This window comes from Chrysemys picta, chromosome 8 (assembly GCF_011386835.1).
Source record: "Chrysemys picta bellii isolate R12L10 chromosome 8, ASM1138683v2, whole genome shotgun sequence".
NCBI lineage: Eukaryota > Metazoa > Chordata > Testudines > Emydidae > Chrysemys > Chrysemys picta.
This window is the reverse complement of record NC_088798.1, coordinates 57,075,930-57,090,232: the sequence shown is the minus strand read 5'-3', so window position 1 is coordinate 57,090,232 and position 14,303 is coordinate 57,075,930. Positions and strand designations below refer to the sequence as shown.

General features: G+C 39.2%; 1 protein-coding gene across 1 annotated transcript in view; it reads left to right on the top strand.

The window, feature by feature from the left end:
• The window catches only part of CEP350 (centrosomal protein 350), a 160,679-nt gene that overhangs the window by 95,481 nt on the left and 50,895 nt on the right, over positions 1–14,303 (top strand). The window contains 5 exon segments of the mRNA XM_008166589.4: positions 699–895; positions 2,650–2,834; positions 3,918–4,005; positions 4,392–4,538; positions 6,509–6,666. Of these exon segments, the coding sequence (XP_008164811.2) occupies positions 699–895; positions 2,650–2,834; positions 3,918–4,005; positions 4,392–4,538; positions 6,509–6,666 (775 nt within the window).

Below are 14,303 nucleotides of genomic sequence, written 5' to 3'. Positions count from 1 at the left end.
ATCCTTTGTGAAGCTAGAGGTAGTGACTCGGAATTAAGGTCTTTGAGATAAGTGGAGGGGGAATGCAAGTGAAGAAAGATGAGCCTCTGGACTAAGTGGTAGTCTGTGAAGAGATAACAGAGGATGACACGGTGGGAAGGAATCATTTAAACTGTTCTGTATTTAAGGGGCAATTGATTTCATAGGCTGTTCTATTTTCTGTTAATTTAACTGTTGCCAGATGTTCATTTACTGTTATACCAGAATATATGCTAAAGGCCAGATGTTTCAGCTACCATGAAAATGCAGTTGTATAGTTATTAAAAAAAAAAAAAAAATTCAGACTGTGAAGTGGCACTGGATACCTTCCATTTGAAGCCTTCATTAGCTAAATAATGCTATTAATTAAAAAATGTCTGATATTCTACTTCATTATAATCTCCAAGGGGTGACCACACATTTTTCTAATAGGCTTTTTTTTTGCAGGATGTTAAATGTAGTTCAGACTATTATTTTTATTTTGGCTTATACATTTTTCACAGTATTAGCATTCATTCTGTGATATAACATTTTGCCCATTATTTGGCTGAATTATTCAGTCTGAGTTTCCACACAACACTTTATACCTTTGCTGAGGCTAGATCCACTTCAAAGCCCATTGTGTGTATAATGAAGACTCTCACTGGAGAATAAACTTTTTTTTCTGATTCTTCCCTCAGACTCAGCTTCCATTGCAACAGAGTATTCCCTGAAATTTGATGAGTCCATGACAGAAGATGAGATAGAAGAAAAGTCTTTCCGGTCTTTGCTACCTTCTGAGAGCCATCGCAGGATTAACATGGAGAAGAAACGAGGTCATCGGGACGATTCTGATGAGGAAGTCTCCCCAGAAAAGACAGCCCTGTCATCTGTCAAGGTAGGTCTCAAATACCATGCAACTGTAGTTACGGAGAATAAATACAGTTGAAGTTCTTCCCTAGGTGAGATACTCAATCTGTTGGTGACTTTGAAATGGACCATCTTTTGTCAAGTTATGCTTGCAAACTTTAGGATGTTTTTTTTCCTGTAAAACACTGAAAGGATAATTGTATATACAAATTGAGCCAAATGTAAAGCTAATAGAGAATGAAGCTTTCCCTCATGCACTGAATTTCAGTTGTACATAATATAACTTGTTTAACATTTTGCCTTTTTAAAAAAAAAAAACTTTGGAAATCACATAATAAAACTCTGATAAAAAGTTATTTAGCTTTCAAGTCAAGCACTTGAAAATTACAAAATGCCAGAACTATGATAGGCATAGGCAACCTTAAATCAGGCATTTCCAAACTTTTGAATGTTTGATTGCAACCTAAATAATGTTTTTACCATTATATTTTTTTATGTAATCTTTCAACTATTTCAATAAACACTTATGAATGTGCACTTAATACAAACTTTTCTAACAACTATCCCAGTGTCTCCGCACATTTTTATCCTTCAAACAAAAACCTTTAACTTAGAATTAAGCAAATCACATCAACGCAGTTGCTGAAAATCTAGAAATCACATTTCCCCAACTATGTACTTGTCGCTTTTCCTTCTTCTCTACATCCATCAAATACCTATACCACTCAGACCTACTCCATCACACTCACCAGCAAATATGCAGCCCTCATCCTGCCACTCCCACCAGTTTAGCCCCTATTATTAACAGGGCGGGAGTCAAGAAGATTTAAGAGACTTGTAGCTAAAGGTGCTTCAACTCTGGTCCAGAGGTGACTTTCCTTCTGACAAACTTCTAGTGGTTCACCGTGGTCCCAGTTTGTTGGGCTTTGGATGTTCCAAGCCCAGCTGACCTACAGTTGGGCATTGTTAAGATTTACCAGGGAGAATATGTGAACATGGATGTGGCATGGAAAGCACTCTCCTATTGTGCCACTTCCCCCAATAGATCAACAGACTTTTTGGAACTGTCATCTAACTATCAGTTGGCTACGGTAGTTTTGTAAAACGAAATATAGAAGCCTTTAGCAAAGGATAAAGCTGAAACATGTAAGTTTGAAGCATTTAAATGTATTCAATGCTGTTGTGTTTGGGGCACATTCTCCTGCTTCTCTGTTGCTTTGTGGCCTTGTCAGCCACAATGGAGAAAAGAAAATAAACTAAAAATGGCATCAAAATTGAAAAAAAAATCCAAATGTCCCTACACCAGGAAAAGCACTAACAGTTTTTCAGGTGAAAAAGACATTTTCAAGTGGATGTAAAGAACAGACTAACCGCTTGGAGAAATTAATCTTTACATTAATGTAAGATGTTGGAAAGTTAAGACTGAGCTCAATTTATAGGGAAAACTCTTTGTCGGTGTGTGGCATGTAATTCTCAGCCTGTACTTTAAATGTAGCATCATTGTCTAACAGTAAGGTAGCTCGATGTCCTTGTAAAATGAAACAAACAAACCCACACCACCACCAAATGGGGATCTCAACTTGCCCCTCCCTCTTCTGTTTCATACCATCTCTTCAAATATCCCCTGGTATGAGTTTCAATCTCCACATGTAGTTGGGTACTGGTATTGTATATGCAGAATGCTGGCCCTTGTCCTCTTTCACTTAGATAATTTGGGTCTGATGAAATATTACCTGAGGTCCTTTTTGTGGGGATTAACTGGAATTTCTCTTGCCTCACCAGGAGCTAAGTATGCCATTCTCGGGGGGGCAGGATAGTTTCTCTAAATTCACCATGGAGATGGTACGGCAGTATATGAAGGAAGAGGAAATGCGAGCAGCTCATCAGTCTTCACTGCTTCGGCTCCGTGAAAAGGCACTGAAAGAGAAAACCAAGGCTGAGTTAGCTTGGCTGGAACACCAGAAAAAGTAAGAGAACTCTGAATATGTAGTCTCACTGATGATTCCTGCACTCGTGCTTCTACCTGGGTATTTTTTTTTATGGCTTCTTCATGTTCTGTTTTTTAAATTCGATTAAGTGTTCTTTGTAAACTAGTCATCTAAAATCACCGTATACATATAAAAAATGTGAAAATGATGCAATAGGCATGTGTATTCTCCAGTTTAAATCCAGTACTGTTCAATAAAGAGAAGCTTGTTTACACAGTAAACTGCGAGAGATGATGATTGTCTTTATATGTTCTTTTTATTTAAATATTGCTTCCTGAGTTAAGGTTCATAGTGGGGAGGGTGCAAGGAGAACATGATGATTCCCTCGTAGATTGACAAAGCAATTAATTGTATAGCGTCACTAATAAAGTCCCACCTGAAATCACTTTTTCAACTCAAGAGGAACCATTTTCTTTCAACTCTAAATTTTTCTGTTACATCCACATGCAATGTATTCAAACCTTAAATATGCTGCTGCTGCTTCAATTATCTTGTACTGAGACTTCTGTCTCATCTCTTTTATGTGCATTTTGATACTGTCTCAACAGTAATAGTGGTATTAAGGTCACCTGATTTCTCCCCCCCCTTCTAAAATTCCCGTACCACCAACCAACAAAGGCCTGTGTTGTCATAAACAACTATAACTGTTTCCTTTACTCTAGGATTTCATGTGTCAGGCAGGGAACTATTAGAGAGTGACCTGAAGCATTTTTTTCACTCACTGTCTTTCAAATGACTGTGCTGTGACTATCTGGCCTGGGCATGAGAGACAATGTCTGGCATCACCTACATTGACTCTCTCTTAACTTTTTATGCCTTTGCTACAGAATTGTATCTCAAACAGAGCCAAACTAAATATAGCAAAACTGATTCTGTTTAGCCCCTAAAGAACATAGGATAGTTCACCGAAGAGAATATTCATGATGGAGTTTTGACATGCAAAATGGTGCTACTCTGTTTTGGAGATGTAAGATTGCAGAGTAGAAAAGTATTGCTGAATTTGGAAGCAGGAGAAATTAAGGCTATTTATTTATTTCTTCCCTTCCCCCAATCTTCTTGCAGACATTTACGAGACAAAGGAGAGGATGACAAGATGCCACCCATCCGAAAGAGACAGCGTGGTCTGCTATTGAGGCTGCAGCAGGAGAAGGTAAATGCTGCCCTATAGAAAAATCCAGTTGAACCCATTGTATAGTCGCTGGACAGCTCTGACATTGTATAGATACTTAAGTATTGAACCAGAACCACCAAACCAGGTCCTTGGATCCTAAGCTTATTGTGGTTCTCATTATTATTATTTTTATTTATTTGTATTATAATAGCATCTAGCATTAACAAGTTGAGCCTTTTACACCAGGACACAATTATTAGTGGTGGTATAGTAGTTGATCAGCTGTCCTTGCTCTGAGAATAACTGAACAAAATTATCAAAATAACATAATGCCTTGACTAATTATAGGCCTTACGGCAGCCTCAGCATGCATTCCAGGCAACTGTCACTACAGTTCTTTTGCTGCATCTTTTCTACCTTTAAAGGCGGAAATTAAGCGTTTGCAAGAGGCCAATAAGGCAGCTCGGAAGGAGAGACAACTGATACTTAAGCAGCAGGAGGAGATAGAACGAATCCGCCAGACTACCATGAAACTGCAGGAAAAACTGAAGTCTGCGGGGGAAAACAAGCTGGTAAGTAACATTACAGAAGCTGTATCTTACTACTTGGAGCCAACCCATTCCAGTGGTAATTGACTTCAGTGTTATAGGAATGAAAAGCTATCATGTTGAATATATAGCTTACAGACTTGCTTCTCCTCCTCCTAAATCTTCCCTCATCCCTTGGGTTTATGAGCAATTTTGTCTGTCTGATCTGTTTAATTTATTGTGGAAGGAAAAAACAGCCATATGGCAATGACTTTCAAAAGACGTTTATTTTTTGAACTGGATAGCAAATGATGTTAATAGTCAAGATTTTCAAAAATTACTAGTAATTTTGGGTATCTTGATTTATGGATGCCAGCTTAAGACACTTTAAAAGGGTCTGATTTTCAGAAAATGCTGAGTTTTTGCCCTTTGAAAATCAGGCTGTTTTATGGAGTCCCAAGTTAGGTCCTGAAAAATTGAGGTATCCAAAGTCACTTTTGAAAATCTTTACTAATAAAACCAGTTTTCCTTACTATACATTTCTGGTTTCATCTGGAGAGACTAAAGCTTTCTGGTGATTTTAGACGATTTAATTCAGTCTTCCAGTTGCACAGGATATGAGAGATTAGGGACCTAAAATGGCGGGAAGCCTCTGTATCATGGGCAATACCAGATGCTGTGCTTCCTGGATGAAAGCCCTCTTTGGAAAGTGAACATACTTGTTACAGTACAGGATTGATGACTATCGCAGCAGCAGGATTCTTGGACTTTCCAGACCATGCAAAGAGTGCATTCACTGTGAGTAAGAGGAAGCAAAAGGAAGGCATGGTCATCTAGGAAAGAAAGAAACCCATGTAGTTAACTTGTTAAATAAGTCCTTGTTAGAGACTAAGGAAGGTAAAATGTAGAATCGAGATTCTATAGAACAGGGGTCAGCAACCTTTCAGAAGTGGTGTGCCGAGTCTTCATTTATTCACTCTAATTTAAGGTTTCGCGTGCCAGTAATACATTTGAACGTTTTTAGAAGGTCTCTTTCTATATGTCTATAATATATAACTAAACTATTGTTTTATGTAAAGTAAATAAGGTTTTTAAAACATTTAAGAAGCTTCATTTAAAAATTAAATTAAAATGCAGATTCCCCGGACCGGTGGCCAGGACCTGGGCAGTGTGAGTGCCACTGAAAATCAGCTTGCGGGGCTGCTTTTGACACGCGTGCCATGGGTTGCCTACCCCTGCTATAGAATATATCCTACCCACAAAGGGAGGAAGAGTACAAGACTGAGAAAAAGACATGAGAGTGGGGTGGAAGCACAATACTTTGAAATGTGTAGGTAGTATGGTTTGAGGTCTTGACCTTTAGTCTTGCATGTTTCTTTCTGTAGGTTGAAAAATAGGAGAGATCACCTTACAGATGCTAAACTCTTTACAAAATCTAAGATTAGGCTTTATTCTAGTAATATGGAAAGGGTTACTCAGTATTTAAGAAACTATCAGTGGAGAACTTAAGTTACAGAGCAGCAGAGTATTGAAGGGATTTATGCTGAATTTTAAAAATTGTTAGTATATGAAATAAGCTACCAAGCATCTGCAATAAGAACTAGTGCCTCAAGTTTCTAATGTATTGTCAGTTTGGTGTTGGGTGGGAGATAAATATGGGGTAAATTAATACAATAAAAAAGAAACTTGAAAAGGTTAAATAAAAAGAATTACCTGCCTTCTTTTTGGCTCTACAGTTTTCTCAGTAGAGGTTTCTTATGGATTTATTTTCTGATTGCTTAAAATTCCATTGTGTTTGAGTTTTAGTAACCTCAGGATAAACTCTAGATAGACTGCTTGGGTCCAAGGATTATCCTGACTAAAGCGGTGTGGTAATAACTATTGTTTATAGGGCCAAATTTTGTGTTTGACGCTGGAGAAAGGAGGAAAGCGGATCAGTATTCAAAAAGTTATTTTCTCACTCTTCACTCCAAGCCCATGATACTTTTCTTAATTTTGTTCTGCTTTTGTTGTAGGAGGTTCGCAGTGAGGATGATATAAAGCAGAGCAATGCTTCCAGCCCACTTCCAACTGATGTAGAGACCCGCAGCCCTTCCCCAATCTCCATCTCCAGTAGTGAGACTAGTAGCATCATGCAGAAGCTCAAGAAAATGCGTAGCCGAATGGATGAAAAGTAACTATTTTTATAAAAGTTTTGTTTATTTTAATAAAACTAGTAGCAGAAAATAAGTAAATGCTTTGCTTTATTAGCAATAGATGACACTGCCAAGGCTGCTCCCTTTTACTACAGCAGCACTTAAGTTTAAATGACCATGCCATTAATTTATATGAGGAGTTGAGTTCAGTAGAGTACAACTTGGGAAAGTGTCCCCTGCAGTTCAGTTCAGATAGATCTTTAAGACTACTAAGATACAGTTCCTGTGTCCTCTGTTTGGGCATCTCACTTTATCCCTTTCACTTTTTAAAGGGGAAATTTATGTAATAATGTTCTGATGTTACAGTACATCTTTGCCCTGCATTCTAACAGAAATCTCCTGGCACACTAGTTGACTTCAAATTCTGATTTGCAGATCACTGGCTAGCTGATCATATGGTCCTGGTTCTCCATGTTTTTAACTGCTAAATTGCATTAAAAATCATCTAAAGATAAATTACTTTTCACTTAAGCAATTGCTGTAGATGGCATGAGGTGGTGTTTGACCATGAATGGGAAGGGGAGATGGTCTGAATGATCATGAAGGAAACAGCAGGCATTCCATGAGATAATCCTGCTGTTAATATGTGGTCCATACACTGAGAAAAATTGAGAACATGTGAGCCACAGGCACTTACTGGAAAGCAGAATACAGTCTAAAAGGTGGGGTATTTAAATTCAGTTTCCTATTTTATTTTATTTTATTTTATTTTATTTTATTTTATAAATGGCTTTTACAGTATGCATGCTTAAAGGAGATACAACCTAATTGGAGGGCAGTAGATGCAGTACAATGAATAAAGAGATTCTGTCGGATCCAGAACTTCCTTCAGGGAATTTTGGATGGTATAAATTTCACAGTGAAATAACCCTTATTCCCTAAAGATTGGTATTAGCTATGGCTCTACATTCCTGGTGTACAAGGTAATGATGGAGCAAATTCATTGCTTCATGGTTAGTAAAATTTTTCCTTGAGGCATGCCTTTGTGTAATGTCTGTATTGTATATATGTTAAAGGATATAAATGTTGCAGAACCACTAGTTCCTTTTCTTATTTTATTGGTTAAGTATCACATTTTCAAGTCAGAAATGTTTAGGCCATCAAAGACTGCAACTTGAAGGGCATGTGAAAGATAATTTAATCAGAGCTTGTAGACAAACTCAAGCTGATCTGAACAGATGAGATATTTGTAAAATACAAGTATGGAATTCTTCACTGAAAATCTGCAGAAGCAATTCAATATGGGAGTTTCTTGTTCTGCTTTAAAAGTCCCACATACATCTAAACAAAGTTAACTAATATGATTCCATGTGTCCACTAATCTTGGATATTAAACTACTATCTTGAAGTTACCATATAAAAAATATGTGGTCCTAACTGCCTTCAGCTCTTCTCTTTTGACCTTTAACTATGGGTCACCACTATTAATAGACTTAAAATAATTGCTGTAAATAGCTTTAAACTTGTTACTAGTTAAGGTAATTATAGTTTAGTCCATATTATGCAGATTTTCTGCTGTTTTTTCTCTTTTTGTATCTATTATCCCAAGATGATGGGTCCAGAGAAAAGGTCATGAATCAAATGTTACACATCTTGTAATGACAAGATATCTATGACTCATTAGCATATTGGATACTTGAAAATGCCTGGGGAAGGGCATAAGTCATCCCAATGTTAGATTCTCAGTAACTATGGTAATGAAAGCTCAGATAGTAATGGGGCCCATATAATAGGAAAAAACATGACAGAAGGTCAATCTGATTTCACATTCTTTACCCACTTTGGGTCTAAAACAGGGGTGGGCAAACTACAGCCCAGGGGCTGCATCCGGCCCTCCAGACATTTTAATCTGGCCTTCGAGCTCCAGCCAAGGAACAGGGTTGGGGGTTGCCCTACGCCGCACGGCTCTGAGAAGCAGTGGCATGTCCCCCCTCTGGCTCCTATGGGTAGGGGCAGCCAAGGGGCTCTGCATGCTGACGCTGACCCTGCCCCAAGCACCGCCCCCGCAGCTCCCATTGGCCAGGAATTGTGGCCAATGGGAGCTGCAGGGGCAGCGCAGGGCAGAGCGCAGAGCCGCCTGGCCACGCCTCCTCATAGCAGCCGGGGGGGGGGGCATATTGCTGCTTCTCAAAGCTGCTTGAGGTAAGCGCCGCCCGGAGCCTGCACCCCTGACCCTCTCCTGCACCCTAACCCCCTGCCCCAGTGCTGATCCCCCTCCCACCCTCTGAACCCCTTGGTCCCAGCCCGGAGCACCCCCATGCACCCCCCAACCCCTCATTTCCAGCCCCACCCCAGAGCCCTCACCCCCAGCCAGAGTCCTCCCACTCAACCCCCCCCCAGCCAGGAGCCCGCTCCCGCACCCTGAACTCCTCATTTCTGGCCCCACCCCAGAGCTCAAACCCCCAGCTGGAGCCCTCACCTCCTCCCGCACCCCAACCCCCAATTTTGTGAGCATTCATGGCCTGCCATGCAGTTTCCATACCCAGATGTGGCCCTCAGGCCAAAAAGTTTGCCCACCCCTGGTCTAAAAGGAAGTCTTCTTACCCAGACTCCACTGATTAGTTTTGAGTGCCCTGAGACTTCAGTTCTCTTCTTTAAAGAAGAAACAGCATTCAGGACAACTGAGACACTGACTATGAAGTCTTAAGGATCTGTGCCTCACACGTTAGTCATGCTGAACCAAGACCATCTTTATACAAGAATGGTTGAGATTGAAATATGCCCTAACATAGACAAATCCTTTTAGAATGAGGGGGGGCATCCTTTTTATGGGCAATAATGGATTCCAGAGTTCTCCAAAAAGAAAGGGTTTTTCTCCTGAATCTACTTTCTCCTCAGAACAAAAGAAGGTCTTTGAGTCTTCAAGGTTAAGAATCAGACAGATTGATCAGAAGAATGAAATTTCCAGTGGCGACAGACGCCATAATTCAGAATTGGTTCACAGTTCTTGAATTTTGAAATTGTACTTACATACCTTGATAACACAGTAGCTCTATACGAAGTATCATAGGTGACTGATACACTTTTTAATTGAAGTATTTTTATGCCAATATTTTTTTTGGTAATATTTAATTTTCATCTTGTATTGTACTAGACATCTCTCTTCTTTCTCCAGGAGTGTAGATCATTAAATAATGCTTATCTTTACAGAAAAAGAGAGTTAGTTACTGGCAGATAACTACCCCCATTGCAATCTTATAAAATTGTTATAAAATCTTCAGCCGTGACACACAGTACGTTCCACCTTTAAGATGATAGGAAAAGGCCTAATGATATTTTAGGTGCCAGTCAAAACAATTACCCTAGTTCAGTAGAATTTTCAAGACTGGCTAGCAGAATAGTTTCCCTCCTTTACTGCTGCTCTGAGCAGTAAGAATGGAAATTGTGCCTTTGTGTGGTTTAATGTATCGTTCCAATGTTATCTCATTACTTCTTATGTTGTGGATTATGTATGTGTTTGGTAGAAGTTTAGGGCGGAGTAGCACTTTCTTTAAACTTAAATTAAACTTTTATTTTTGCCAAATAATGCAAAATGGATTATTTTTTTACATAATATTTTGCTACATGGCTCTGAAACTGTATTTGTTCATAAAAACCAGCATTGCAGACTGCAGTGTTCTCCCGAGGATGTAGCAAAGAATACTGTTAAATCAAAGCTGTACAGCAAGACAGTATTGACAGAATTTTTGCGGGTGGGAAAGGGAAAGCCATCCCTTGAAAGAGAACTAATATTGAATTAGTCTAATTGCATAAGGTGCGGGAAAGAAACTGAATGATAAGAATTAACTAAAGGCAAACTGGGGAGGAAGAGGGCTTTAAAAGCCTGCTATACTTCAGACTGTAAAAGAATGCTGGACTTGCTGTACTCTGTGGCAAAGGAGAGATTCTTCTCACTTCTGTGACAGCTTCAGTACCTATCTTCCCCTAAGAAGGGAAGAGAAAAAGAGTTCTGTCTTAATCCTTGTGGTATGCATGTGAACAGGAGCATGCTCTGTCAAAGAGAATTAACACTTTTTTCCCCTTGTGTCCTTTGCATATGCAGCTTCAACAATAATCATCCATGCACCATAGGAAATAGAGGAACTAACCTAATCTTTTGCTTTATCTTAACATGTTTCTTACCTTACACTATAATAGTGAGCTATCTGTAGCATGGCTTTTTCCTCTGAATAACTTGTGGGGGCAACACTATATTTTAAGTATTATCATCCAACTAGCTTCAGGAATTTTGTAATATGGATGCAATTTTGTTGCACTCTAGTACTTTTAAGTGAAACAGGCAGTGTGTAAACCTGAAAAATGTGAGACCAAGTTAGTACTTTGCTGAGAATGAAAAATGGCAACATTTGCATTCCAGCTAGAAACAGATGGACCAGTGAACATTTCAGGCTATTTTTCTGAATCGCTTCACTATTTTTGAACCAGGTGGTGCTACTAATTAGATCAGTGGCATTTACCTTTGGAAAAATTGTCTGATTCATGTTTGAACCTACAAGTGAAAATGTGTTTAGGGATCTCAGACTAGTACTATTGTCCATATCATAAAACAAGCAAGTCCTCTACTGAGGACTGGAATAGCAGGAGGTGCTAAAGACCCAGGATTGAGGTGTGTGCACAGAACTGCAAATGGAAACTTGTACACAAGCAACAAAATTATTAACAAAATCTAGGGGTGAAATTAACCTAGATAACAATATGAAAAGAAGCTTGCATTTAATTGACAGAATCAACTGTTACATTTTATGCATAGAAGTAGTTATGTTCTGTTGCCTTTGGAGTGACAACATACAATTTTTCTGTTTAAGATGAGGTGATGTAATCCATGTAATATTAACACATTTTTAAAATTCTTAGTTAGCTGCTCTCCTTTTCTCGTTCTTTCTGTCTTTTTGATATCTTGGTTTTAAACTCTTCCTCCTTATTTTGTAGACACTGCTCTCCTGTTCACTACTTCTTCTCTGTCTTTACGTCTCACCACTGGGCCTCTCTCAGTGTCTGTTTTCCCAACCTCCATCCCAAATTCCAGCTGTATATCTACAACCAATTGGTCAGGTAACTGCACCTTTTTCAGTGGTGTACTCTTTGATAGAGCATGCTCTGTTCATTCCTAAACAGCCAGGAGGGGAGGCTCCTCATCAGAGTAGAATTCCAACACACTTTCCTCACTGTTTCCAAATTAATCTGCTATTGCTGATATATTTTCCTGAGCGGTAGGTAAGAACATGAAATGGACTGCTTATTATTGAGCTGCTGCAATGGAGCAGTAATTGAAAACTTTATCTAGCTCTGGGCTTCAAGTCTGTACACCTCAGCTTCTATTTAGTTATTGCATCAGTGTTTGGAGAGAGCCCCACATTTAACTTTTTAAATTGCACAAATAAGTTTTCCTTATTCAATGGTTTCTATTAACCTTTCAGAACTGATGGGTTAAAAAATACAGCATTAGCACAGTTAGCCTTTGAAAATAGTAATGGTGTGGTGTGAATGCCTTTCTCTTCCCCACTTCCCACTGACAAAAAACAAAAAAAAAACCCTCTTGCCTAGTATGTATTAGTTTTCATTGGATTATTTTCTCTAGAGATCCCTGCTCTATAGGATGCATGTGCACACCTGGTGTTACATTGGAACACTTTAGAATATAGCAAATATTGAGGTTGTATGCATATTCTCTTGTGGTTCAGACCATTGAATCCCCTAGGTTGTAAAAGGAACTACAGTTCCTACCCATCCCTTTCTTTTTTCTTACCACTGTAGATTGAAGGTCAAATCCCTTGTTCTCTCTAGGCTTCTTTTGGCTTGTTCAGCTAGTGTCATCATAGTTAATGTTTGTGTAGCTGTTAATTTTTATGGCAGGTTAATTGGTTCTCCATGTCATTCTTTGGATCCATGTGTTGATACAGTAGGCATGGTTTTGTCAGCTCCTGCTCTTTTGATTCCGTTTATTTCCATTGTCATAGTGGCTGAGTCTGAAAAGAATCTGAGGTTGAAGTAAAGATTTTTGTATTCAGAACAGTGTATCCAGTTCCTGGGTGAGTGATACTCCCCACAGAGGTATATGCTTTATGCAGATTTCCTCCACTTCCCCTCCCAAAATACTCAGAGTGGGAGTTCCACCTATGTATGTTGAAGAAAGTCCGACAGGCTAATCTGATTTTAGCTTAAATGTATTAATGAATAAGAGTCTGGAATATCTTCAGAGTCTAAAGATGCCTAGAAGTCCAACTTGAGAAATCACTGGGTTCAAGAATGCCTCAAGGACAAGAGTGCTCACTAGGCTGAGATACCACTATTCCCTCTCTTGGAAGGAAGAGGAGAAGACACATGATGTTTCTCTTGGTCCTTTATAGATTCCTGAAATAAGTTATGGAGGCTTTGGCCTCTCTGAAGATCAAGCTAGGATGCAGTTTAAGGTCTGCTCCAAGGTTCTCAAACCTATCAGGCATTTATGCAAAATCCTTCTGAAATAACCATAAGAGATCCACATGGCCTTGGACCTGTTAGCCCAACAATCTCAATCCTTTTCCCCTGAGTGGAGGAGAAAGAAGAAATAGAGAATAATCATTCAAGTAGCTGCTGCTTCATCCTCTTCAACTGATGAGTCTGTGCATACATACCATCCTTTTATGTCTCCATTTGATGACTTTAGGAAGTTTCAGGAGTTATTGAGCAGAATGGCAGAGGAGTTGTATATTTAAATTTGGATAATTCATGGAATGTCATTGCACCACTTGTTTACTATCATTCAGCTCTAGCAGAACACAGCAACTATCCCCTTATTCCTTCTGAGAACCTCTAACTATCATCCACCTCTATCCCACAGACATTTAACCCTGCTGATAATCACCAAATCCCAGAACTCTTATTGTGGCAGTTAATAAGAAAACAAAGCAAAGAAGGGTTAACCCATCATGATCAGAATGTTGGGGAAGTAATTGTATTCCTCTGCTGTGCTTCAGAAGAGAATAAGGATTCATCAAGTGATATTGGAACAGTACAATTTCTTGCCTGGGACAGACTTCTCCTATTAATGGACCGGCTTCCAAAATAGTTGAAAAAAGAAGCCAGGGTAGGTTGTGCCTGAAGATCAAAAGGAGCCAAAGCATGTCTCTCATGTGGCTTGATTCCTTAGATTCAACTCACTTGGTAGTCATGGCAGTGACTTAGCAATGAATTATGTCTAAGGAGCCCAGACATTCCACAAGATGTTCTAGCAAGTAGAAATACCTTCCTTTTGAGGCCTCTCCACATATTTAATGAGAAGACAGATTATATAATGGAAGAGAGAAAGATTCTAGGTCGTCTTGGAAATTTTTGACTGGATTGATCCTCCTACAGGAAAAAGCTAACTTTCCAGTATCCAGGTGCAGCAGAGCAATCATCTGAACACTTCGAGAAACCACCATCAGAAACTGTCATTCTAGCAGAAAAAAATTTAGTTAGCAGAGATAAAGGAACTTATCTACAGCTTGGTGGTCTGTGCCAGTGGCTCCCAAAGCTTATTGGTTCATGTACCACCAATTTAAAAAAAAATGTATGAAGTGAATGGACGGAATATCAAGCTCCTACTACCCATGGTACATGAGCCATATAGTTTGGCAACCCCTCATCTAGGTAC